Genomic DNA, 25,907 nt, shown 5'->3' on the forward strand with positions numbered 1-25,907 from the left:
ATCATACAAGCCTCTATTGGCCGAAACTGCTCAAGATCACTCAGCCATGAGTGGACACGGTTGCGTTAGTAATCTAGCTAATTATGCTCTCAAGGAAATTAGAAAGAGGAATGTAGATGAGTAGAAAGCTTCGGCACTTGCAATGCGGAGGAAGTCAATATGAGAACGTCTTGAACAAATGTTCTCCATTTAAGTGAGGATTGCTAGAGAGTCGTAATGGATTATCTCAAAGTAGAAGACCAGCGAATCTTAAACATTTGAAAATGATCTTTCGACGGACCAGGGGCGGATGGTCGATCTATACAGCCTGAAACAGCTCAAATCTTTGTACGCTGATCTCGGCATGGGGAATGGGTGGTGTATACAATCTCAAGCAATTCGAGTGTCCACGGAAACTGAACTTGCATACTCCCTTATAAGTATAACGAAACTGGATCAACTGGAATCTCTGGAGCTTGGTGGATTTCTGCCAAACGATGAAGCAGCGGCAGTGTAGGTGTCGGCTCTACGCTGCCCTGTGAGCTGGTCTGTCAGTTGCCCAGATTGAAACACCTACAGGTGTGTCACTTCGGTTGTGTACATGACTCGTTCATCGAGGGGTTGATCAAGAACCAGGGTTCTCCTGTGGAAAGTGTTATCCTGGATAAGCCACATTTGTTGGAGGCACAGTTTAAGCATATGTATTTGCAATGTTTCTACACTCCAGGAATTCTGTATCCTGCGCCACCGTGCCCTTGAAGGATTTACTGCAGCTGTAGAACATTACGAATGGCCAACTTCTGGATCTCCTGAAGGGACTCTCTCGCCTATACGAAATATACGAAATTATAATCCCATATTTACTAACAAAGAACTTGGTGAGCAAGATCAGAACTAGCAAGTCTACAGATTTATTTACAGATTTATTTACAGATTTTACAGATTACAGATTTGGACAAATATTTGTACGTTTTATTCTCAGCTGGGACTTCTTGCATCGCACGTCGAATGTCAAGGCTTCCAAGGTGGGCCTGAAATCGAAGAAGTGCCACCGGAATTCATTTTGATAGTCCAGAACCATCCCCTCATCCCATGGAATACCATTACAGGAGACCAAGTCTTCCGTTTTGTCCGCCTGATGCGCATAAGAGAGGCGTTGGTGGATTCACGGGCGAACATTGCCGAGCCCTGCCATTATTAACTCTGTCATTTACTGTCGAGGCCAAGAGAGCTGATTTGATGGGCGCCAAAAGCAAATTCGCATGTGCAAATGCGCAGCAAATGCAGTTTTGCAAACAACACACCGGTTTTCTTACCTTGAAAGAAAGCATATCATATCTCACGGGAAAATCTATCGAAAGATAAGTTTTTGTTCGAGTTCCTCTAGACTTGACTAAAAAACTAGAAGTAAAGTATTTCCGACTTGTAAACCAACGAATATGATGCGATATGCATTTTGGATTGAAATAAGAACTAAGAACGACGGCTTTCCCACACAGAAGGAAGAAAATGTAGCATTTCCTGGCTTGCTGCAATAGAGTAATGTCTTTATTTAAGTTTACTTCCAATTAATCATAAAAAATACATAGTTTATAGCTTTTTGAGGGGATACACGCTGTAGAAGAGCAAATAGCGTTGGGTTAAAGCGATTCCATGGCGGAAATTTGGTCTGTTTTACAAGTAAATCTTAGGGATCTGTGCTGGAATAAACGAGTAATTGAGCGCTCCGATTTCATATGCACTACAAAGATGAAACAATTGGCTATAACAGTTAAGGGTGTTCCGCTCCGAGGGGATCGTTTTATGGCCGCGACATTATCTGGGGCTTAATGGCCAGCCTATCGACGATGTACTGGGGCATGCAGAGCGTTGGATTGATGGCCTTCAGGCCGGAATGTCCCAGCAGTGAGAGACCACCAATGCCGAAAAGCGTGTGGAATATGTCGGGCATGTTGCCCGTACGATCGGAGAATCCGCCTGTCTCTGCGTCCTGGCAGGACAAAATAAATTGCTGCAGCTTCTCGGAGCTGATCCAGTGTAGGCGGCCCATAATGGTCAGCGAGGAGAGAACCCACCAGGAGTAGCACACATCTGGCAGTTTCTCGGGCCGCCCATTGAGTCCGCCCGAGCCCAGCTGGCGCTCACAGAGCCACCAGCCCAGCTTGTCCACGTCCAGCAAGTGCAATCGGTGTGTGAGTGAAAGGAAACCCACGCAGCAATAAATGAGACCTACAGGAGAGCCACCCAATCAGAACGGTACAAAAGTGATTAGCTCATGATCATGACTCACCCGCATGGGACTCGGCGCCTGGCTTGGAGCCGAATCCGCCATCCGTCTGATTGCAGCACGACATAATAAACTGGACCGCCTTATCAATGTCAATGGTCTGCTCCATGCGCTTGAGCAGAGTCAGAGTGGCAACCGCACAGAAACTGAATCTGGTATCCACCTCGCCCCATTTGTCACCAAAGAAGCTGCCGTCCGGCTGCTGCAGTCCCACAATGAATCGCACCACGGCCTCGCAATCGATCTCATTCAGGGCATCATATGTGCAGAGTATTTGCACCGCTGACAGAGTGTACAGCATGTGCGGATCGTGGCCCTCGCAGGGTGCAAATCCCCCCGTCGTGGAGCACTGGCACCGCTTCACAAACTCGATAATGTGCTTCCTTTCCAGGCGATCCAGCTGCCCCATTATGTCAAGGGCTGTGACGCCCCAGTAGATGCCCGACATGCGCAGAAACTCGGTCATGCAGTACTCGTAGTCGTCCTCCTGCTTCCCATGATTCTCGATGTACTTCACATGCTTACAGAACTGCAGCTCTTGGATTCCCACATCGGCGTCGCCTGATCCCCCGTTGGTGGGCTTTACGAAGGTCGTGAAATCCATCGCTGATTGCTCTCAATTGAATGAGATGAGTTTTCTATTCCGAGTTTCGTTTGATTAAATTAATTGGCTGTGCCTGCGCCTCGGAATAGTTTCTGTGCTGTTCTGGTTCTGAATAACAAAAATCTGAACCATGGGCGCAGCTGATTGGCCACGAGATGGTTGGCAACGCGGAGCTAGGCTACCAAACAGCTGATCATATTTTGCCAGTTTCATCAATCTATTAAATTAAATTTTCAACGTATATAAAAATCGAAAAAAAGCAAGTATTTAGAATAGGCCAGTCAAGTAGAAAATTGATTCACTAATCGTATAAAATTATGTGGGCATGGCTGAAAGATCTATCTTGCTAGTAATATTCGACGGAAGATCAAAAACGAAGAATATTTCAAGTAATTTTCGGTATTTTCTGGTATTTTTTTGTATATATTAAAATAATCAATAGCAGCATCGATATATCAATTTTATAATCTATACCACCACTAGCGATCAGCTGTCGCGACTTATCGAAGCACAGCCATCTCAATTGGATTTGTGAGGCAGACATTCCTGTGGACGGCCGTTTTGAAGACTAGCGGCGCCCTTTGGCGCAGTTGTGGCCCCCCAGAAGACGAAATTCATTTCAGCAGACCCTTGACTGGGGGTGGGGGTAAAACAGCTGTTCGTCTGAAAACGGCATCTGGACAGCGTCTTCATGATTCTGCCGTGGGGAATGGGGCCTGCTTCACCTCTGCCTGTACCGGCCCCGCGAGCCCACTGCGTGGTGCCTGCCGCCTTCCTGTTGTTTTCGCGCCAGGAGCACATTGGGCCGCATCTCGACCGAGTACAGCGAGGGCAACGGAATCGCGACGACGAGCGGACACCCTTCAAGGATGTGGGCGTGCGCATCGCCCTAAACGTGTCGGTGGTGGAGCGGTGCATTTTCTGAACTGACCAGACCTTCCTCAATCGCTCCTATGTGCAGCGGATCGTGGACTCGGGACTGATTGGGCCGGACGGCATCGCTGTTAACTGGCTGGGCAGCAACATCTACTGGTCCGATGCGGAGTTTATATTCTGGAGCACCGGGGACATTGATCAAGACGGGCCAGAGCTGCAGCCTCGCCAAGGACGTGCCCTGCAACCAGCTACGACAGACTGCCCGAATGTTCCGCTGCCGGTGTCCAGCAAGAATATCCGTGCCCAAGTGAAGCTCTTTCTCCTATTCAGCTGTGTTCTAAAACGTTTCGTCTTTTAGCTTCTTGGGCGAACTCGCAGAAGGCGAGGCGTCTGCTCTTCTCGACAGATGTCGGCAGCCATCGGGCCATCATTCGGGCCCGAGGCTATGGCAATGAGCGTGTGGAGCTGGAAGGAGTCACGGCGTTGGACCAACAGTCCGATATACCATGTGTATCGAAGTTATAGACATCAATGGAAAGAACCAGTAAGCAACCATATTGGACACCTCTAGACACGTGTAATCTCCTGTTCCCTCTCTACAGAAAAACTCTTGCTTCCATGCACATCTCGCAGGTGATCTCGCATTGTCGCCTTGGGGAGATTTGTGTACTGGCTGGAGGACAAGATCGGACTGGAGAGGATCACTGTCAACAAAGAGCGTCATTCCGTGGAGCTGCATCGTCTGTCGCATTTCACCGACATCCGGGCCGTGTGGACACCGGATGCGAAAGTGCTGCGCAATCACACGGCACAGTCGCCCAAGTTGTTTCCACATCTGCCTAGCCAGCGGGGTGTGACACGCAGTACTCACGACGTCTGTTCAAGCCCAAGCATCTGAGCACTGGAGGACAAAGAAAACTACGGCGTGTATCCGGCCAGATAATTTTAAATGGCGTAGTGACAATACAACGACTTCTGGCGCTGTGACGAAAGGGCTGCCCGGCGGATCAGTTCAGCTGACTGTCAGCCGAGGGCAGCGACAAGGCTCTGATCTGGGATGGTAGCCTGCTCCGGAGCTGAAGAAGGTACCGTCGGTGGCCATCTCCGTGGAAGTGGTTTCCGCTGCTCCGGAGCCCGCAGCCGAGGAGCCCCCTACACAGACCGAGGCCACTGAGGAGGCCTACTACTAGAATTATATCTATGTTTATGTGTTCATTGTTAATTTAGTTAAGCAGCAGGGCAGGGGTCAGGACACGAGCATAAAATTCCAAGTCGCAAATAGATAACATGGTTTATTGTTACCAAAGTCTACTCTACAATTAAATAAACTCTTCTTTGTTGTATTGTAAATTTGCTAGGACATCTAAATTGCGAAAACTTTCTCATTCACTTTGGTCGGAGGCTGCAACGATGTTGAGCATGTCGGCGTCTAGTTTTTTAGAGCATTGTGGTACTCTGTGATCTCCAGCGCCTCCCATTCCGCTTTGAAGGCTGCCTTAGGGTCCTGCGGCATGGTCATGGCGGCGCCAGTCATTGCATCTGCCTGTGCCTGAGTCTGGTCCGCGAATCCGCACTGTTCACCAATCAAGGAAGCTGAATAATGATAATTCAATAATAATAATAATGATTAATAACCATTACACAGCTCATCTTAATAAATTAATAGGTATATAATTAATGTCTTTAACATTAGATGAGGTTCAAAAGTATGGTGTCCTGACTATGCCACCAGCTCAGAAATGCTGTAAATCACATAAATCATTCGGAGGAATTGAATGTCGACATAACAAATATGATTTAAAACTTTCAGAGCTACCAGACAGATCCGTTCGTGCTGATTCTCGACGAACTTCGCCTCCAGTATGGAAGGAAGTGAAAGGTGCTGGCCATTGCAGCTTTTAATCTGGATGGCTCCAATTTCAACTTTCTTCACATAAAACTTGTAAGTTAATAAATATAATATAATAATAAATATAGAATATATTCATATACCTTATTAACATTTATTTCACAGGCTTTAGTGACGCATCAGGTGATGGAGAGTGAGGCGATAGATGAAAGTTTGTCGCCGGTGCTCGACGCAATCCGCCGCCGTAGATTTTGCAACCGACTAATGGCCGTCATATCGGATTGATGCCACGCCAATTTGCTAGCAAAAGTGACCGCTGCCAGGGAGTTCCCTGTGCTGTGGGACATGGTGTACCTACGGAAAAATTTGGCGAAATTCCATCGCTTTGTAGACCGAGTGCTGGGCCCTCTTTATAACTTCCAGTGCACTGCAGCAGATTGGGACGACACGGCGTATCCACCGGTGCACAAAGATGTAAAGAGCCGCATCCTCAGGGAGGTTCAAGAGGTGGAAATGCTGGTTGGCTGTGTCTGCTCCTACCCGGCGACACCGTTCACCACATTGAACAGGCTAACCAGCACGGACCTGGAGCTATGGGGCAACTTCATTGTAGGGAAGGTCGGTTGGAAATCCGGAGCAATCCATATAGATTTTTGGCGATAGTCGTGGGAGTGTCTGAGATGGATACTCCCAATCATGATGCGGTCAATACAAGATTAGCGCCTATCCTTACAAATCCTTTTCAGGACTACCAACAATTTATAGAAAGATATATTTTTTCAAAATATAGTATGTTTAAATATAGTTTTAAAATATAGACGCTGCTGCAGTCGAATGATTCCCGGCTGATCGTCAATTGGCCGGCTGGCTGATCTAATTGATCCATAGATCTCTAAGGAGCGGGCTTCAGCTGCTGCCAGATTCTTGCACTTGTGCCGTGGCAGACGCAGATGCTGTCTGATGTGCATTGATGTCATCAATACTGAGGGACACAATGTGCTTTCCCGGCACCATTACGTTGCCCAGTAGACGCGGCTCCTGTCCCTCCACCAGGTACTCGGCGCACATGGAGAGCACAATGTTAGCATCCCGATCCGTGCAGTTGAAGAAGCCTACCAGGACACGTCCATCGGTTATAACGATGCGAAGGACATGGCCCAACCATTTCTGCAGCTTTTTGCGTCCCGGTGTCATGTTGGGATCGTTCATTTGGTGCGGAGCATTGGTGGTGATTCGAAACGGTTCCACTGGAGCGACAGTCTGCGTCTGCACTTGGTGGCCACTTACAATGAGATCATCCATACTTTAATCGTAGCCTCTAACAATAGATTTAATGTAATTTGTCAGCCCAATAATTTTAGACTCAAGTAGACTGCGAATGTATGTGTATCTAGCCCAGGGCTGCATTCAGCTGGGTATCGGTACGGTCACACTGGCCTAGGCAGCTGACAACAATTTTGCGGCACTTTTGTTTCTCAAAAACTTCAAAGTCTTGGTTTTTTGTACTTTAATTTGCTTAAATATTAAACAATGAAAATGCCGTGCAGCCCTCTGAATATCGGCGATCAGTTTCCCAACTTTGAGGCCGAGACTAGTGTGGGAAAAATAGACTTTTACGATTGGATGAACGATTCGTGGGCCATTCTCTTTTCGCATCCGGCCGACTTTACGCCGGTGTGCACTACAGAGCTGGCCCGAGTGGCTGCATTGATTCCAGAGTTCCTAAAGCGTGGTGTGAAGCCCATTGCCTTGTCCTGTGACACTGTAGAGTCGCACAAGGGCTGGATTGAAGACATCAAAAGCTTTGGCAGTAAGTTCAGAGTTTTACTTCTACGGAGCCAGTCTCATATATTGGATTATTTTTCAGAATTGCCCAGTTTTGAGTATCCCATCATTGCTGATGACAAGCGCTTGCTGGCGCACCAGCTCTCAATGCTGGACAAGGATGAGCTGAATGCGGATGGCCTTCCTCTGACCTGCCGTGCCGTGTTTATCGTTGATGAAAAGAAGAAATTGCGTCTTTCCATTTTGTATCCTGCTACCACCGGACGCAATTTCGAGTAAGTTACAGACCAGAAAAAGGTTCCAGCTTTGGTGTAATTACCCATTTGTCCCACTTAAGTGAAATCCTACGCGTCATCGATTCGCTGCAGTTGACCCAGACGAAGAGCGTGGCCACTCCAGCTGACTGGCAACAGGGAGGCAAATGCATGGTGCTGCCCACCGTTAAGGGAGAAGATGTTCCGAATCTCTTCCCCAAGGGCATTGAGACAATTGAGGTGCCATCCGGCAAGGGTTATCTTCGCACCACTCCACAGCCCTAAGAGCGAACATTCCGAACACATTGTTTTGAAACATGACTTTATTACAAAAATTATAATTAATAACAATAAAAATAATGCACAATAAATTGTTCGCTTACAACCATTTACGTCAGGGTAGGGCTTTTAGTCTCTGCAAAAGCAATGCCTGCCGACCGAAAGTGCATTAGACATTCGTCTTAAAATCTAAATCAGATGGGAATGTCTTCCAAAAAAGGTCGTGTTTCTGTTCTACGAAACTAAATAAAAGTACATAGGTACATCAAATACAATTAAATAAATCTATAAAAATGGAGTAGATATTGCAACAGTATAACCGCAGTGGTTGCGAAACTATAAATAAGGCCAACTCTGTACAGTAGATGAAGCACTTTCGAGGATAGAAGAAAGCCGACAACCAAGCTTTTGCCCGTAACCAAAGGTAACTGAAAAAGAAAAGGTGGATTCTGATTATTTTACTGAACAAGAATACGTTTTAAATAGTATCATCGGGATTATTAGAATAAGGGAATGTCCCAACTGGAATTATACAAAATAAATTGGCTAAAACCCAGTTAATAATCATTTAAAAAATTAATATAATCACTTATTCCTTGGGATCAGGAAACTGAAACCCCATAATAAATGTATATAAAGGAGACTTTCCTTTCTGTGATATATGTATGTATGTACATATGTATAAAGATGCTGCACAAACTGTGTTTGTTTCCTTGAATATGTTAATAAAATGCAAATATGTACATTTTATAATGTAAACGGTAAAAGCTTTCGCTACCAAACAGGTTTCAAGTAGCCCCGAATGGGTCTCCGAGAATCTCGGAGTATCTCAAGTAAAAACGGAAATTTGATATGCATATATACGCTTGTAAAATTTCTTTAGAGCAGACTGACTTCGACACCATGTCATGACCTCGTACTTACAATTTAACTACCACATGCCACTATTTCTAGTCTAAGCACCCTTCTACGTCAGCGTCTACGGCCGGACGATGTCTGCAACATTCGCCCAAATCGGCGCACGAGGAACGGCCACAGAATGAGGACAGCAAACCACAGTGGAGATATATTCTTGAAGGGCCACCAGACGGGTTGTTGCCGTTGCGATGCTCTCGACTTTTGGCCATTGCGTAGTTCGTTTATTGTCTGTTCCAGGCTGCGAACACGCTGCTGCACTGCGCCCACATCGTTGTTCATACGCGTGATTGTGATTTGGATTTGTCGCAGCAGATCCGTATTATGGGCAATGGCCTGGGTGACCTCGTGACTTAAATCATATGGGTCGTCGTATTCATCGTCCGAGGGCTCCACAATGGCCACGCTGCTGTTGTTGGTATAGTTGTGGCTGTCATGAGTATAGTTCGTCGATTTGGTCGTGTAGCCATTGCTCAGGGATGGCGTAATGTGTCCATTGGTCACAATATTGCCGCCATTCTCCGTAATTGGCTCCGACGAGGCTAATGGAGGCCCCGGCTCAGCTTCTCCGTTACAGCTGTTTCCATGCTGTGGACTGTTTGTGCGCGAATGGAACGGCGAGTTGGGATGCGACTCGGCGAGCTCCTTCATGCCGGGGGAAACCAATTCCAGTTCGTCCAAATTGATGTTCCCCAGGCCATCAAGACTGCCCACAAAGTTTTGCACGTTCTCTGTAAATGACATCGTCTCGATGATCTCCTGCAGACTCTCAACATAACGCTGCATTGCCTGCTCTTTGCTCAGGTGTCGATTGTCGTTCCAGGCGTCCCACTTGGCCTTGCCCACCACGTCCCAGAAGCCAGGCTTCTTGTGGTCGCAGGCTCCTTCGGTGGCCTGCTTGAAGAGGCCGTAGAATTTCAGCATCATGCTGGTGCTTGGCTGGTAGGGACCATTCTTGGGCAGTCCTTTGATTACATTGACGGCAGCTTGGAAACGTTCCCCAATGGCGGCCATCTGTGAAGCAACTACAAAGGAAGGAGAGTTTCGAGACCATGAATGGAAGATAGATAGAATACGGTCCAAGTTCATTTTCCATTAATCATCTATCGTTCCGCCGTTCGAATTCGAGGGAATGTCGACGGCGCTTACTAATTACCTAATTATTTGTGCAACCTGGGTGCTGTAAATCGTTAGGCAGTATCTGTTGTGTTGTTTTGTGTTGTTGGTTGTCTTCTGTTATTGATTCCGCCTTTCATTCCATTCGTAAACGAGCGACGTATTGAAGAAGACCCACTTGGTGACAAAGTTCGAGTTCTGAAGTTCAATCGTTCTCCGGATAAGCTTCAGTTTGAGCTTTTACAATGTTCTTATCGACCTCGGCTAATCGACTTGCAAGTGACTTGTTGGACGCTCTTTGCTGGCGTTAGCGTTGAATTCGTTTTCGCAATCAACAAAAATTAAACAAAACTAAAACTCTCTAAAATCAAATCTCAAATATACCGTCCTACCCTCAGAAATATACCAAAATATACCGTCTCATTTTTAAAATATACCGTAAATATACTGACGAATTCAAGTTCTATAATACATATTCCTCGTTTTGGATATTCCGTCAAATATTACTAGTTAGATAGATCTCTCAGCCCTTCCCACATAATTTAATCCAATTAATGAACCTATTTTCTACTTGACTCATTTATTTAAAATACTTGCATTTATTGAATTTGGCCTAAAAAAAGGTTTTAGCGAAATAGGTCAAAACAAAAACACGTAAGAGGATAGTCGTTCCTATTGCTCAATTTTGATATTCCGTTGAATAATTCTGGCTTACTAAAACCATCAGCCCTGCCCATGGATGAATAAATTTTCTACAATATTAACTAACATTTATTGCATTTTGAGTAAAACAAGATTTAAACAAACAAGTTCAACTCAAAAAAATCGCAATGTCACGTCAATGTTGGTGGTATTTGAAGACTTGTTGCAAGTCAACCGGAGTATGTCCATTTGTGTACCCTATTTCGTTCATTTTATGTGAAGATACCGTTTTAAAACGTAATAGATTTTCTCATAATGATATGTTTTAGACATATTCATGCATTTGATTTGATATACATATATCCTGACCCCGATACCAATTCTTGGTCTCTTTAAAAAATCGTTAATATACCACTTAATCAGAAACTGAATAGTTTCTGCATTCATTAGATCCTGGGATGACAAACATTTCCGCAATTCTATAATATCCATTTTCCCAGGGTATGCATGTTGTGGGATAATGCTGCTGGGATTTTAATTTTGCATTTCATTTTTTACGATTTTCATTGGCCGAGAGCAAAAATCCCGTCGATCCGTTAACCGATTCGTAGTTTGGCGGTATATTTAAAAATATAAGTTAAGTTTACAAGGACATTCCAAATGGTGGTGTATATCAAATACACATTAAAAATAACTTATTAGTACCAATTGGGCTCAGTTAAAGTGACCAACATGGCAAGTACCCTGCTGAATAGCATGATGGCAGGAAACGGCCGCGACAGAATGTCCGGATGTGTCCTGTTAATATTCCCCAATAATTGGGGTATAGTCGATGTCAGTAATTTAGGTACATAATTTAAAAGTATGGAATGAGACTCATTGTTGACTACCGGTTCAAAGAGCCTTACCCGATTAAGAGAGGGCCAAAATGAGAGCATTACCCGAGCCTAAGCCGTACACGTGCGATTGTGCGTGTGTGTGCAGCACTGTTGCCATTTTAGCTTATTATAAGCTAAATTTGGCTTATTATAAAGTCAAATAGCTTGAAATCTAGCTTATTTGAAATATCACTTAGCTTATTTTGGCTTATACAAATTTAGTACAAAACAATTTTTGTTTTTTGATTGTATTGTTATATTTGTTAATTTTTATCGAGAAATCGGACAAAAAACTTATTTTTTGTTCGTATTTTCGTATATTATCCAATTTTGTGTATAAATGTATGGTAATTTTTCGTTGATAAATTTCAGTCACACTACAGTATTACACATGCTTACACATTACATACAAAAAATGCCGAAAGTGTCCTATAAAAAAATTTCAAAAATTTCTGGTTAAATTTCGATTAGTTTAAGGAGCGGCAACACAATGTGCTAACTGACCCCACAAAAGCGCACTGCTGCTTTTGTAAGGCAATAATTGGGGCCAAGTTGTGCGAAGTTGTGGGAGCAGAAGGCTGCACTTTGTACATTGCTGAGCACTCGGCCATAGCATAATGAAGTGGATAAAATAATGCATTAATGAAAAATTGAAAAAAAAACGAGGTGGTACGTTGTGAGTTGCTGCGGACACCGCAACTCTACAGTTATACCCGATACTAAGTCAGTATGGCTCTCCTGCGGCAGACGCCGCTAATATTGAACCACACGACAAAGAGTGCGTGCGAGAGAGACAGAAAATCAGTCTGAGCGTGACGTCGGGCGCTGCGTAGCCACTGAAAATTTACTTCTTGCTTTTGGCTACAAAAATGATCCGATCTGATCCAGATTCAGCAATCTGATAGATATGGTCATTATCTATGATTCTGCGTTTTTAGTTTTCTCGAATGTGCAATATTGTGGATGCAACAGATTTTCGTCTTTTGTGGGGGCGGAAGGGGGTGGGGCGAAATTCTGAGATATACGTTTTATAGTGAGATCTAACAGAAGTGCGGATACCAAATTTGGTTACTATAGCCTTAATAGTCTCTGAGATTTGTGGATGCCCCAGATTTTCGTCCTTTGCGGGGGCGGAAGGGGGTGTGGCGAAATTTGGACACGAAACGGTCAAGGTCCGATATCACAGGAGTGTGGATACCAAATTTGGTTGCTCTGGCTCTTATAGGTTCTGAGATCCTTGAACTCTTATTTTGCAATTGACAAAACCGACCATGAAACCCGTGTGTTAGAGAGAGACAGAGCGAGAAAGAATGAAATTGTTTTCTTGATTCTGGCTATAATCATTATACGATCTGGTTCAGATTTTGCACTGCAAGATATGGTCATCCTCACCGATTCTGCGTTTTTGGTTTTATCGTATCTTTAAAAATGTGGATGCCACAGATTTTCGTCCTTTGTGGGGGCGGAAGTGGGCGGGGCGAAGTTTTGAAATATTTTTGTAGCAGTGACATATCACAGAAGTCTGGATCCAAAACATCGTTGCTCTAGCTCTTATAGTCTTTGAGCACTAGGCGCTGAAGGGGACGGACGGACGGACGGACGGACAGACAGACAGGGCTCAATCGACTCGGCTATTGATGCTGATCAAGAATATATATACTTTATGGGGTCGGAAACGATTCCTTCTGGACGTTACACACATCCACTTTTACCACAAATCTAATATACCCCAATACTCATTTTGAGTATCGGGTATAAATATCAATAAAATTATATTCACCATTATTTTTATGTGTTTTTATGGTTAGCTTATCTCTAAGCTTCTTTTAATTTTTAGCTTATTCTAGCTTTTTTTCTGCTTGCTCACCATTGTACGTGTGTATGCATGTTAGGTTTCAGTTACTTTGTCTGGGCCTGGAAAAATCTAGAGATGACATTTTTAAAACCCTAATTTTATAGGAGGGACCAAAAAGCATATCCGTGTTTAAGAGGTCAACTAGAACCACGAGCTCAGTAGAAGCTTATAATTTGAATTTGGGAAATAAAATTCGAGCAAATGGGCACTTTTTTAAATTTGTTCAATGTCTTATTGATGCAGAATATGAAAAAAGTCGCGAGTTTGCTTTACTCTTTCAAAATGGTGGTAATGGAAATCAGACACAGAAGAAGAAATTACGTGTAAGTTGAATACATTTTAAGTTGATCGTTAAAAATAATATGTTAGCTTAATTATTTTTGTTCTCAGGATCGCTCAAAAAAAATAATGGACGCAATGGATCTTTTTGAAAGAGGTGAAATAGATATACAGGGATTTCTGACATGCACTGTTTCCTTAGCTGACCGCTTTTCAAAGCAGGACTTCTTTGAAGGGGTGGACAATGAAAGCAATTTAACTGGAATGTCTTCTGATATGAAATCTTCCACATCGTCACTTTCATCGAATGCTTCTCATTCAAGTCAGTCATCTGATAAATCATTGGTTCAAATGAATCCATGCAATGTGTGCCTATGTAACCCAAAGTCTGTGTTGTTGCGCCCGTGCAATCACGTAAACATTTGTGGTACATGTTGGGATCAAATTGTGGCCCACAACCAAGCAAAAAACGACTTGGAAGAAAATGAAAATATAAAGCCAAAATGTCCAAGTTGCAACCGAGAAGTCGAAGAGGCCATACGCAATGTTTTTATTTACAATTAACTTGTGTAAGTTAAGAACGACAAAATTTAAGAAAACTTCTATTATGATTCCTGTGTATTTGGACTATTGCACATTTTTTAATTTCAATAAAATCATGTTATAAAATGAAATGCTGTCAAAAAAATATAAGTGTATAAGTGCGAAATTAGTTAATTATTTTCTGGCGGACTTAAGTCGTTTCGAAACGACATATCTCCGCGCGGAGTTATGACGTTTTGAGACGACATATCTCCGCGCGGAGGTATGTCGCTTTAAAACGACATAATTTCGCGCGGAGATATGTCGTTTGTGGATCGGCGGAGATATGTCGTCGGAGATATGTCGCTACCCCGTTCTAGCCTATGAGCCTGATGTTGAATATTGTGCTCATTCTACAGTGGTTATTGGTAATTTGAAAAAGAAGTAAAAAAAAAACATATTTTCTTAAAAGAAAAAAGAAAGACAACGGAGCTCTACATGCTCAACATTGTAGGTTTCAGCAAAGACTATACAATACAATAACAAATATATCAACAACAACAGTCAGTCCGAGAGTAATAACCGCCAAAAAATAGATATTAAATCAACAATAGATGAGAAAAACGCAATAGACATTCAAATAGCACCAATTATCACAGACAAAATGTGGTTGCGGAGGTTCAATTACGCTCCAAGAAGTGTGGTTGCGGAGGTTCGATTACGCTCCAAGAAGTGTGGTTGCGGAGGTTTAATTACGCTCCAAGAAGTGTGGTTGCGAAGGTTCAATAACGCTCCAAGAAGTGTGGTTGCGGAGGTTAAAGCACAATTCGAGAGGAATTTGAGGAGGATAGAGATGTTGGATGCAGCCGCCGATTCTGGCGGGCCGATTGTGGCTCTGGCGTAGTTGATTTATATCAAAGACTATACAATACCAAGACGTTGCATGAGGAACAAATGCTTTTTCAATTTTCGTTTGACGGTACGGGTGCGCGGGGCTAGTACTTTCAAATCTTTCTTCCCTATATATGCGCTAGAAAAATGATCATCGCATATAATCAGTTTTTGTTCATAATTCTCCAGTGCAACACAACATTTTTCGCGCCAAATTTGACCAAAACTGCTGTCTGCAGGCGGAAAATTAAACATTTTTATACCAGGATTGGTACGCCTTGATTTTTGGCATGTCTTCACAATGCATTGCCGGCCGGACTTTGCAGCACCTTTTCTTATTCCGCTCATATTTTTTTACAACTGATTGCAATGATTGCTAAACAAGAAGTGAAGAAGCGAGCCTGGCACGAGCTCGAGCCAACCCAGAAATATGCTTGTAGTTGTGTATATGTGTGTATGTCCTAGGTCGGCACGGCCATAAACCGGTTTCGCCCGCAGCATATACGGCCCAGAAGTACTGGGAACTAGTTCGGAGGTGGTGATATCACCACTCCCTAACAGACCTAACTAACCCTTTCTTTACTAACCCTTAACAATGCTTTTCATCATTTCCATTTTTACCCGCAATGTCCTACGACATGGGGACCAGCGACACCACATCGTTTAGCCCCGAACTAGTGATATGGGTACTCGTCTAGTAGCTAGTGAAATGGGTACCCATGTAGTAGCTAGTGAAATGGGTACCCATGAAGTAGGTTATCAATCTTCATTTCATTTCATATTTAAATTTTTATTTTATTATATATTTCATTTTAGTTTTTAAATTTACTAATTAAAGTCTGCTGTTCGCGGTGGTACTGTTTTTGAAAAAACGTTTTTTTTTGCAGCTGTAGGGCCTTCCTAAGCTGGACTTCAGCTGATCCAGTCCCCGTATCTACAGTTATGGCATCTATAAATATAAAGTACAGATATAATAGGCATACAAAAAAACAAAAAGCATTTTTCATTTTCCATTTTTTCATTTTCGTCGATTGTCTCTCCTATTTCGCGGCCTTCAACTTTTTCTTTTTTACTGCACGACACTGTGTCTCCGCTAACACGATTATTTTTGGCTGCATATTTGTCTTACATATATTTCTTTATTGAGCCTACGCAAATGCCGTTTGCTACATTTGCTTTGACTTACTGTTTAAAATTGAATAATTATAATTACTTGGTCAGCCGCACAGATTTGCACAAACTCCAAACGCAAAAGAACATTCCAGCAATGCAGTGACCGAAAACAGAAAAGGGAGAGGGAAAGGAATTGGAAAAAAGCAGGACAGCATAATTTTTTTCTAACTGCTCTCTTTATTTTCCACTCATGCTTTTTCGTTTCTTCGTCTACTGTAGTGTTGGGTAAACATCGTTCAATTTACTGAATAAGTTCGTTCGTTCATTTTTATGCAGTGAACTAAGTCGTTCTTTTAGTTCGTTCCTTTTTGTTCATCTTATTCGATCTTTTTCGTTCATCGTTCTTTTTTGTTCATCGTTCTTTTCCGTTCGTTCTTTTTTGTTCATCGTTCTTTTTTGTTCATCGTTCTTTTTTTCATTGTCCCTTTAGTTCGTTCTTTTTTGTTCTTTGGCCTGTTTTGTTTATCGGTCTTTTTGTTCTTAGTTCAATTTTAAAGTCTCATATCTAGTTTTAAGCTTATATGTATGTAAATAATGCACTACAATTCATTGACGTTTTAACTTCTTAAATTTATTTTAATTCGTACTTAGTACTTGATATCGTTAGGACACAACCAACAGTTTCAATTAAGTATCTCGTTTTCCATTTTTTATGTTTTAGAAGTCGGGGCTGAAAAACAATAATCAATTTCACTTATGTTGTCCATTATAATTTTAAAACCTATAAAATACACACCATTTTTAAGTATTTCACATATTATTATGTAAAAACATAAGGCTTTCAACCTTATTGGGCGTCAAAAGCGTTCGTCTTTTGCGGACTATTTCTCCTGCTGCAGAAAATAGGCGCTCACATGGCACCGACGTGGCCACCAAACAAAGACGTTTCAACGCATATTCGTATAGTCGTGGATATACATTTTTTCGCTGCGTCCACCAGATCAAAGGGTCCTGCTTTCTATTGATGTTCTCTTCTGCTAGGTATTTATCTACCTCTCTAATGGCAGCAGCCGTGTTACAGCTTGGCTTTGTTATTTGGTTATACTGCTTGTCATACTCGTCCCAAATGCCACTTTTGGTTGGCGACAGTTTGACGGTTTCGATTTGTGAAGACAGATCATCAGCAACATTATCAACCAATCCCGTTTGAGCGATCTTACATTGTAGAGCTGCAACTGTTTTTTCATAGCATTCATCGGACCTAAAACCCCGTTTTTTAAATCTTGGGTCTAGTATGGTGCTCTTTGCATACAAAATATTATTTTCCAAATCCCCAAAACGTACGGTCAACTGCTCTTTGAGTTTTTCTACGACTGCCCGTAGAAAATCATCTTTTGGAATAGCTTTGGCTATGGATTGATGCAGCAATGTGGCCATTATAATAACATTTGATAAGGTGACATTTTTCTCTGCTAAAATTTCAGTTGTTATTTCAGAAAATGGCTTCAGCACTGGCAATACACCATCAATAATTTCCCATTCTGCCTGGGTCAGTACTAGTTCAGGGCGTAGAAGGGAAATGACCACCATAACTCCATCTTTTAAAATAGACAAGCGCTGAAACATTTTGTACGTTGAGTTCCAACGTGTAGGCACATCTTGTGTCAGCTTAAGGTCGGGAAGATTTAATTGGCTATTAATTTCTTTGAGCTTCTTGAATCCGGATGAGCTGCGATTGAAAAATTCTACAATTGCCTTTGCTTTGACCCTTACACTGTCAATTGGTCCCAGTTCTTTCTGTACAATGATGTTCAAAGTGTGGGCAAAGCATGGAATGTGGCGCCAATTTCCCAATTTTATCGCTGATACGATATTGGCAGCATTGTCTGATGCAATTGCAGTAATTTTATCTAAAATTTTCCAGCTGCAACACTCTGAAGAAAAGAGCAAAGATTGAGGCTTGTGTGCCTCTCACCGAACGCTTCACAAGCTAGCATATGCGAAGATAGTTCCATATTCGTCTTGTCTATGAAGTGTGCGGTTACAGCTATGTAACTCTCATTGGTGAGCGATGTCCATCCATCAGTTGTGAGACAAACTCCAGATGCAGATGCTATCTTCTCTTCACATTGGCAATTAACTCACTGTGTATATTTGGAAGTAGCACATTAGACAGCGTTTTACGTGTGGGCAACTTATATCCAGGGCAATTTGAAACGTCCTCTATCAGCTTCTTAAAATCCGGCTCCTCCACGATCCGGAGAGCATGATGGCCTTTGGAAATCATTCGCACTAACTGTTTGTCTAATTGCTCACTTTTACGCGCTGTCGGTGGCTTCTGAACAAATGCAGTTATTTCTTGCTGCGATGTTGTGGCGGCAGAATAACTGGCTTCAGTACTTCCTTGTCGTTCAATTTCATCGAGAGAAGCTGGGTGTTTCAACTTCAAATGCCGTGTTAAATTGCTCTGTGAACCTCCGGCTATACTCAAATCCGACTTGCAGTACTTGCACTTTGCCTTTTTGTCATCTATGGCATCGAAGTGATTCCATAAAGCACTAAATTTACGTTTAAGCGACATTTCAAAACAGTTTAAATTTCTTTTCAACTTTCTTGCCAGAGTCCGCCACAACAAAATGTGAAAAGAGCAGCCATACCAACTCAAAAATAGCGAACAAAACGAAATGAGCAAAACAAAAAGATCTGCCATACCAGCTCAAACATAGCGAACATGAGGAACAAAAACGAACGTTGAACAAAAAAGAACGACAGACGAACAAAAAAGAACGAACGGAAAAGAACGATGAACAAAAAAGAACGATGAACGAAAAAGAACGAATAAGATGAACTTATTCAGTTCGTTCACTTCCATGAATAGTTCATTTTTGTTCGTTCGTTCATGAACAACCCAACACTAGTCTACTGGTGAGACGTTGCATCCCAGCCGAACTAGTACGGTGGCTGGTGCGCGGTGGGTTGTAGAGTATACAGAGCAACATTTTTTGTCTCTTCTTTGAGTGGTTCGGCGTTCGTTTACCATAGGGTTAGTCCGGAAAGTACCCACGTAGGAACCAGCCAAATCAGTAGTTCGGTCAATCGCCACCGCCAGTACTAGAGGGGGCTTTTAGCTTCACACACAAGCGCACTGAAAGCACGTCAGTGTCTGCGTGCCGAAACCGTAGGGCAGCGTGGTCGCTGATGTCTTTGGCGCGGCACAGTGGGGACTCAGCCGAAATAGTCAAAAAATTGTATGAGTGCTTTAGATAAATTTAATGTACGCATCTAATAGAGAATTTTCCAATCGAATTTTCAAGATAGTTTTAGTTTAGGAGATATAAGCACTCAAAGTTTAACATTTTTTCAGTGTGCAAATATTTATTGACTAACTAACTAATTTAGCAAGCTGAGACGGCCAAAGGTCCCACTGTGCCGCTCCAAAGACATCGGCGATTCGCGACCACCGCTTCGACGGAGAAGGCATTGCCGAACAGACGAAACCGTTGGGCAGCGGGGTCGCGGTAGAGACGAAGTACAGGCGAAAAGGGAATTGAAACCCCGCGCGCTCCCTCGAGCCTTTTGGGTCCTAATGTTAGGACCAGCCATAGAACAGCTTTTTGGTCGCTCATGCAACATCTTGGTATTGTATAGTCTTTGATCCAATCCATTGGAATAAATGATGCACGTGAATACGAGAACGAAACCATCTCAGCCTTTCCAATTTTCTTTGTCTTTAATTTCACTGCAAATATAATAAATTATCGGTAATTGATAGTTGGTTGCTGTTTTCTATCCTAGAACCAAATATGCAGTATATAGATCTGCCAGTTCATACCCTGACCATGTCCCAAACGAACTTTCTGGATTATATCTCAAGGTCTTCTGCTCTGGCGTTCGGATGTTATTTTTTTTTGCATGTTAGGTTTTAGAATTGCTGGCATTTAATATACGTTTTCCGGCATACTGGTATGAAATGGTGTATATAGATTGAGTGTACTTGTGTAAATAAGTATGCATTGAAATGAATGCATTGAAACGCTAATTAAACGCGTCCTGTAAATTTGTTCTTTCTTGATTATTCTTTAACAAGTTAAATGACATAGTTTTCGAGCTTTGAAAACCATTTGACACGGGAATTCTAAAAGTAGAAGTATATCATGCCATCTCTAGCATCAGGTGTCATCCCTAGATTAGCACAGGCCTTGAAAAAGAATCGGACACCTACACATATAAACACATACACAAACATGGTAAGCGCTGCAGCAGAGCATGGAAAATAGAGGTGGCCACGGAGCGTGTTTTCTTCGTGTTACGATAGTCACACTCTCGTTTGCCTGTGAAGATAAATGATTTTATCCATTGTCGTGCGTGTTCCATACAATACTAAATTTTTGGATGTAAAACAACTACATATTAAATTTCTTCTTTGTTACAGCATCTTCGAGTGATACATTTTAACTGCATGAAGGGCAGCAGCTTCCATCTGGAAGTACATACATAGTAATATTAGTAATTATTCTGCTAAGCTCGACCACGAGCGAGGGGGTATTTACAACCTCCGGACAAATTCAGCATTGGAAGGCATTATTAAGGTTTAATATTAATAAAACTATTACATATATCTATATTGAAATTATGCTATGTCGAGCTGTTCGGTAAATTTTTAAAGATGCAAAAACTATCATTTTTGTTTTGTGAAATGTCGAGTCGTAAAATGTAGGTCGTAAATGCCAAATAACGAAATGTCAACTAAATCATCGCTGCACAAATCCATGAAGCACATGCATAATACATATATGCAAATATCTCTCTGTTATATAAAACAGTTTTGGGTCGTCGTCGTCTTAGTCGTGGTCCTCGTCGCACAATATTTTATGTTGGATCGTCGTGCTCCCGATAGTTTATTCAAAGCAAATGTGGATCTGATATGTCTGACCATTGTAAATTCTTGAAAAAGCGCATTCCATCGAGGATATATTTTTTGTTGCTTAAGCAAGTGGACGCTACTAACAGATATATGCACGCAGCAGTCCACCTCTAGGCTCAAGTGCCATCTCTAGATTTTCCCAAGCCCAGAAAATTAACAGAAACACACATGCATACAAACACAAAAAGTCGAAAGCGGGCAGAAAAGAGAGAGCGCTGAGAGCGAGTGTGCATGTGCCAGAGCGAGAGGGAAGAGAACAGAGGCTCGGTATCACCGCTGCCTCAGCCGACTGGAGCAGCACTGCGCTGCTTCAATTTCACTTGGTCCGCGGCTTATAAAATGTCTTTCTGGCAATTATATTTCCACGGCATTGGGTTCCACGTTCGGATTGGAGCGTAGAGAATGCATACAGTTCGAAAAATGTAGTGCCGTTATCGCCTGCTGCGGTGGTTGCTGCGGTGGTTGCTGCTGCCCGTAAGTTTTATAGCTATTGAGCCGCGGCGCTGTGTGGAGATACTGCTGCCCAAAAGTCTCGTTAATTCTATTGAATTGGAGGCGACCCCGCGCCTTGAAATGTAGGACATCCACAACTCGGCTAGCTGCAAGACGTTTTCTTCAACCACCTCCTGCGAGACGCCACCTCTGGCTACACCCCAGCTGCTGCCACGCCTGCGCCTTTCAAGGGCGCGCGTCATCACGCCACTGGCGATAACCGGCTCCACCTTTCCGGTTGTTGTTGCTTGCGTTCGGGTGGTTCGCCTGGCATTCGGGTTGGCATCTGGCTGGTTGGCGGATAAAGGTTGGCGTTGCCGCTCCAGCTCCCGTTTCGATTCTGACTTGAAAACGGTTTGTGTATTTACGAATTTGAAGTCAGCTTTCAAAAATTCAAAATGGCGGATCCAATAAGGCCTAATTCACTTAAAGCTAACTTCTTCTTTTGAGGCATGGCCCTGATTCTAAAATAACATTTTATAGACGCCGGATAAGTCTCATTATTTTTTATTTCGTTCGCGATAGATACTTCTTATACGTATTTCAGTCCATAAACTTCCGGGATTCTTTGGTCAGCTCGTCCATATATACTCTCATAAGATCTCGGGATCAATAAGTACGAATTTAAAGTCTGTTTTCAAAAATTCAAAATGGCGGATTCAATAAGTCTGGATTTACTTAAAACGAATAACTCTCCAGCCTTGCTACATCTACAGCTACATCTTTCCTCTTTAAATATATCTTTTAAAGAGAAAATAACTCTATAGATGAAAATAGTGCTGGACAATCTCAAGCAAAAATTAAATTTAAACAGCGCCGTCACACAGCCTTCTTCTTTTTCTTTTGATGCATAGCCCTGACTCTAAAATAAAATTTTATAGCCGCCGGATCAGTCTCATTCTTTTTTATTTCGTTCGCGATAGATACTTCTTATACGTATTTCAGTCCATAAACTTCCGGGATTCTTTGGTCAGCTCGTCCATATATACTCTCATAAAATCTCGGGATCAATAAGTACGAATTTGAGGTCTGTTTTCAAAAATTCAAAATGGCGGATTCAATAGGTCTGGATTCATTTAAAACGAATAACTCCCCGGCCTTGCTACATCTACATCTACATCTTTCCTCCTTAAATAGATCTTTTGAAGAGAAAATAACTCTATAGATGAAGATAATGCTAGACAATCTTAAGCAAAAATTAAATTGAAACAGACCAAGTGGCCATGACGATGACGATGGACATCTACGAAATAAAAGTGTCGCTGGGTCCAACTGAAGTAAGAAATTTTGGAAGTGTTCCCTCCAACGATGATTGAAGGGGGCACAGGACCAAGGGCCATGGCCGTCTACGATATAAAAGCGTCCCTGGGTCCAACTGAAGTAAAAAACTTCCGAATTTTTAAAGCAAAGCCGAAACTGTTTTTTTATTTTTGTTCGAAACTATATCCTCGGAAGTGTAAAACAAACTGTCATCATATATTTAGCCGTGGTTTTGAGAACCAATGAAGTGCACAAGCCTTGTGTATTCGAAGTTTTGAAACTCTTAACAGAGTCCAGATATTTTCTTTTGATTTCTGGGTTAAGATGCTCAGCTTTGATGGAGTCTAAAGCTATTGAAGTATATTCTGCAGTCATAATCGATTATAGCTGCTCCTTATTGTACTTATCTGTCTCCCTATTGCTATAAAATAAGTGGATCGCATCTCTTGGAGCTTCACTGCCGTGAACTATTCGGTCCCTAAGCAACTGAATATCTTCTGACGTCATTACGGCCGATGCGATGTTATTTAGTGCGGTTGCAAAAGGTTGATCATCTCGCTGTCGCATTATCTCTGTAAGTTCGAAAAACTTGAAGCCATCCCAGAGACTAGAGCCAACTACGCATTTCAGTCCATAAACTTCCGGCATTCTTAAGTCAGCTCGTTCATATATACTCTCATAAAATCTCGTGATCAATAAGTACGAATTTGAAGTCTGTTTTCAAAAATTCAAAGTGGCGGATTCAATAGGTCTGGATTCACTTAAAACGAATAAATTCCTTGCCTTGCTACATCTACATCTACATCTTTCCTCTTTATATAGATCTTTTGAAGAGAAAATAACTCTATAGTTGAAAATAGTGCTAGACAATCTCAAGCAAAAATTAAATTGAAACAGCGCCGTGACACAGCCTTCTTCTTTTTCTTTTGAGGCATGGCCCTACCCTAAAATACAATTTTATAGACGCCGTATCAGTCCCTTTCTTTTTTATTTCGTTCGCGATAGATACTTCTTATACGCATTTCAGTCCATAAACTTCCGGCATTCTTTGGTCAGCTCGTCCATATATACTCTCATAAAATCTCGGGATCAATAAGTACGAATTTAAAGTCTGTTTTCAAAAATTCAAAATGGCGGATTCAATAAGTCTGGATTCACTTAAAACGAATAACTCTCCAGCCTTGCTACATCTACATCTTTCCTCTTTAAATAGATCTTTTAAAGAGAAAATAACTCTATAGATGAAAATAGTGCTGGACAATCTCAAGCGAAAATTAAATTGAAAAAGTGCCGTCACACAGCCTTCTTCTTTTTCTTTTGAGGCATGGCCCTGATTCTAAAATAAAATTTTATAGACTCCGGATCAGTCTCATTCTTTTTTATTTCGTTCGTGGTGGATACTTCCCGAGTACTCCTCCACTTTTCAACTTTGGTGGGTGTGTATTCTTGTCCCGAAATATTCGAACAATTTGAAAAATTTTCTAAGAACATGCTTTCAATTTCTTTCAGTTCCATTGAAAGTATGCTGTTGGTACTCACCCGAATGGCCTTTTCTGGATTTTGCATCATCTACTGCCTGATTCCAGGAACGCTCTGTAAAGGTAGCATATACCTTGTATATTTTCCGAATTATCTATTCGGTGCAGTCGTATCTCGACGACATGTTCCGCCTGAAATGAGTATAGCAATACAGGCATGGATAAAATTGCTGGGCATATTTTATTGCTTTTTCATTCGCATAATTTCCATCTGCAATTACTGCCAACAGTTTGCTATGCTCTTCAGGCATTTTTGCTAGAACGCGTCTAGCAGCGTTATATATATTCTCGGTTCCCAATGTTGTGTTGTCAGTTGCTGCCGCCGTCACATGGATATTTTTAAAGTTGCTCAGATCGGCAGTCAGAGCAGCAAAAACTAACATTTCAATTTTTTTTAAAATATATTTAATAGGCCTGAACTCATTCAGGTGTATTTAATTATATTATTGTAACAATTCACTTTAAGTAAACTCGCACTATCTTAAAAAGATTCCGTTACAGACAGCGGCGGTACGAAAAAGCAATACGTGATGCTGTGATTGTATATGTGCCTGATATACTGAGAGGATGCTCCACTCAAACCGAGGGGATGCTTTTCCGGCATGCTCATGTGGGGATGTGCAGTGCACGGAGGCGCTGGCCTTGCAGGTTGGCCATTCCCTGAGGCCGGTGGAGCTGCCTGCGGATGGGGGTGCAGCGGTTGTTCACATGTGCAATTATAATAATAATTATTGTATGTTCGCACAATTCGGAACAATTCACTTTTAGTAAATTCCCAAACACATTCGCACTGACTTCTACTCTCAGAGTAGATAAAAAGATCCCGTTATAGACAGCGGTGGTACGAAAAAACGAGGGGGAACGTTGCGAGCCGCGGCAAAGGCCGCGGCTCTACTTTATACCCGGTACTCAGTCAGTATATACGTGAGCTTATGATCTATGTACATATGTAAGTTATAAAATATATTTAATACGTAAACGCCGCTCGAATTAGCTCCCAATTTAATACATTAAATTGGTACCGAGGGAACACCACGGGGAGGCCATCACGATGCAATGGGGTCACTCTAGCCAAAATATAATCTTGGGGACCTACGAGTCGACTTGAGCTGCTTTTAAAAGCATTTTTAATCTCCATATTCCGCAAAAATTAAAAAAAAAAGTTTTGACAGAACAGCACAGCACTGTTCCATCCAACGATGATTGAAGGCGGCACAAGACCAAGTGGCGATGACGATGACGATGGACATCTACGAAATAAAAGTGTCGCTGGGTCCAACTGAAGTAAGAAATTTTGGAAGTGTTCCCTCCAACGATGATTGAAGGGGGCACAGGACCATGTCCCAAACGAACTTTCTGGATTATATCTCAAGGTCTTCTGCTCTGGCGTTCGGATGTTATTTTTTTTTGCATGTTAGGTTTTAGAATTGCTGGCATTTAATATACGTTTTCCGGCATACTGGTATGAAATGGTGTATATAGATTGAGTGTACTTGCGCATCAAATTTTATATCATATGTCCATATATCGCTTTCTTATGCGAATGCAAAAAAAATAAGTATGCATTGA

At 42.2% G+C, this 25,907-nt stretch overlaps 7 protein-coding genes and 1 long non-coding RNA gene across 8 annotated transcripts; 4 read left to right on the forward strand and 4 right to left on the reverse strand.

Annotated features, from left to right (window-relative positions):
- Positions 1–1,501: 1,501 nt before the first annotated feature.
- LOC108162860 (geranylgeranyl transferase type-2 subunit beta) lies at positions 1,502–3,023 on the reverse strand. The gene is made up of 2 exons (XM_017297809.2): positions 2,270–3,023; positions 1,502–2,208 (listed from the first exon to the last, which is right to left on the reverse strand). Exons 1-2 carry the CDS (start codon positions 2,868–2,870, stop codon positions 1,781–1,783), a joined length of 1,029 nt encoding a protein of 342 aa, XP_017153298.1. The 5' UTR covers positions 2,871–3,023; the 3' UTR covers positions 1,502–1,780.
- Positions 3,024–3,795: 772 nt separating this feature from the next.
- LOC108162865 lies at positions 3,796–5,114 on the forward strand. Its single transcript, XM_017297813.2, has 3 exons — positions 3,796–4,053; positions 4,105–4,290; positions 4,349–5,114. Exons 2-3 carry the CDS (start codon positions 4,153–4,155, stop codon positions 4,601–4,603), a joined length of 393 nt encoding a protein of 130 aa, XP_017153302.1. The 5' UTR covers positions 3,796–4,053; positions 4,105–4,152; the 3' UTR covers positions 4,604–5,114.
- Positions 5,115–5,452: 338 nt separating this feature from the next.
- LOC117188657 lies at positions 5,453–6,282 on the forward strand. Its single transcript, XM_033392836.1, has 2 exons — positions 5,453–5,688; positions 5,761–6,282. The coding sequence occupies exon 2, from the start codon at positions 5,941–5,943 to the stop codon at positions 6,256–6,258; it is 318 nt and encodes a 105-aa protein (XP_033248727.1). The 5' UTR covers positions 5,453–5,688; positions 5,761–5,940; the 3' UTR covers positions 6,259–6,282.
- A 75-nt stretch (positions 6,283–6,357) lies between these two features.
- Positions 6,358–6,990, reverse strand: LOC108162864 (N-alpha-acetyltransferase 38, NatC auxiliary subunit). Its single transcript, XM_033392835.1, has one exon. It carries the CDS (start codon positions 6,895–6,897, stop codon positions 6,502–6,504), a length of 396 nt encoding a protein of 131 aa, XP_033248726.1. The 5' UTR covers positions 6,898–6,990; the 3' UTR covers positions 6,358–6,501.
- A 32-nt stretch (positions 6,991–7,022) lies between these two features.
- On the forward strand, positions 7,023–8,026 carry LOC108162863 (peroxiredoxin-6). The gene is made up of 3 exons (XM_017297811.2): positions 7,023–7,405; positions 7,463–7,655; positions 7,718–8,026. The coding sequence occupies exons 1-3, from the start codon at positions 7,126–7,128 to the stop codon at positions 7,917–7,919; spliced, it is 675 nt and encodes a 224-aa protein (XP_017153300.1). The 5' UTR covers positions 7,023–7,125; the 3' UTR covers positions 7,920–8,026.
- LOC108162861 (acyl-CoA-binding domain-containing protein 5) lies at positions 7,940–10,314 on the reverse strand. The gene is made up of 3 exons (XM_017297810.2): positions 9,985–10,314; positions 8,838–9,853; positions 7,940–8,341 (listed from the first exon to the last, which is right to left on the reverse strand). The coding sequence occupies exon 2, from the start codon at positions 9,840–9,842 to the stop codon at positions 8,886–8,888; it is 957 nt and encodes a 318-aa protein (XP_017153299.1). The 5' UTR covers positions 9,843–9,853; positions 9,985–10,314; the 3' UTR covers positions 7,940–8,341; positions 8,838–8,885.
- Positions 10,315–13,422: 3,108 nt separating this feature from the next.
- On the forward strand, positions 13,423–14,051 carry LOC117189139. Its single transcript, XR_004473208.1, has 2 exons — positions 13,423–13,642; positions 13,710–14,051. It is a non-coding gene; the product is annotated as an uncharacterized LOC117189139 (long non-coding RNA).
- A 2,550-nt stretch (positions 14,052–16,601) lies between these two features.
- LOC117189051 (zinc finger BED domain-containing protein 4-like) lies at positions 16,602–17,933 on the reverse strand. The gene is made up of 2 exons (XM_033393943.1): positions 16,921–17,933; positions 16,602–16,854 (listed from the first exon to the last, which is right to left on the reverse strand). Exon 1 carries the CDS (start codon positions 17,748–17,750, stop codon positions 16,935–16,937), a length of 816 nt encoding a protein of 271 aa, XP_033249834.1. The 5' UTR covers positions 17,751–17,933; the 3' UTR covers positions 16,602–16,854; positions 16,921–16,934.
- Between the last annotated feature and the right edge of the window lie 7,974 nt (positions 17,934–25,907).

Source organism: Drosophila miranda, chromosome 4 (assembly GCF_003369915.1).
Source record: "Drosophila miranda strain MSH22 chromosome 4, D.miranda_PacBio2.1, whole genome shotgun sequence".
Taxonomy (NCBI): Eukaryota; Metazoa; Arthropoda; class Insecta; order Diptera; family Drosophilidae; genus Drosophila; species Drosophila miranda.

Coding starts and splice junctions, on each gene's coding strand:
- LOC108162860 (XM_017297809.2), bottom strand. CDS start 2,870: ATGGATTTCACGACCTTCGTAAAGCCCACCAACGGGGGATCAGGCGAC. Junction 2,209..2,269: donor AGGCGCCGAGTCCCATGCGG/GTGAGTCATGAT, acceptor GCTCTCCTGTAG/GTCTCATTTATTGCTGCGTG.
- LOC108162865 (XM_017297813.2), top strand. CDS start 4,153: ATGTCGGCAGCCATCGGGCCATCATTCGGGCCCGAGGCTATGGCAATG. Junction 4,291..4,348: donor GACATCAATGGAAAGAACCA/GTAAGCAACCAT, acceptor CCCTCTCTACAG/AAAAACTCTTGCTTCCATGC.
- LOC117188657 (XM_033392836.1), top strand. CDS start 5,941: ATGGTGTACCTACGGAAAAATTTGGCGAAATTCCATCGCTTTGTAGAC.
- LOC108162864 (XM_033392835.1), bottom strand. CDS start 6,897: ATGGATGATCTCATTGTAAGTGGCCACCAAGTGCAGACGCAGACTGTC.
- LOC108162863 (XM_017297811.2), top strand. CDS start 7,126: ATGAAAATGCCGTGCAGCCCTCTGAATATCGGCGATCAGTTTCCCAAC. Junction 7,406..7,462: donor AGACATCAAAAGCTTTGGCA/GTAAGTTCAGAG, acceptor ATTATTTTTCAG/AATTGCCCAGTTTTGAGTAT. Junction 7,656..7,717: donor ACCACCGGACGCAATTTCGA/GTAAGTTACAGA, acceptor GTCCCACTTAAG/TGAAATCCTACGCGTCATCG.
- LOC108162861 (XM_017297810.2), bottom strand. CDS start 9,842: ATGGCCGCCATTGGGGAACGTTTCCAAGCTGCCGTCAATGTAATCAAA.
- LOC117189051 (XM_033393943.1), bottom strand. CDS start 17,750: ATGTTTCAGCGCTTGTCTATTTTAAAAGATGGAGTTATGGTGGTCATT.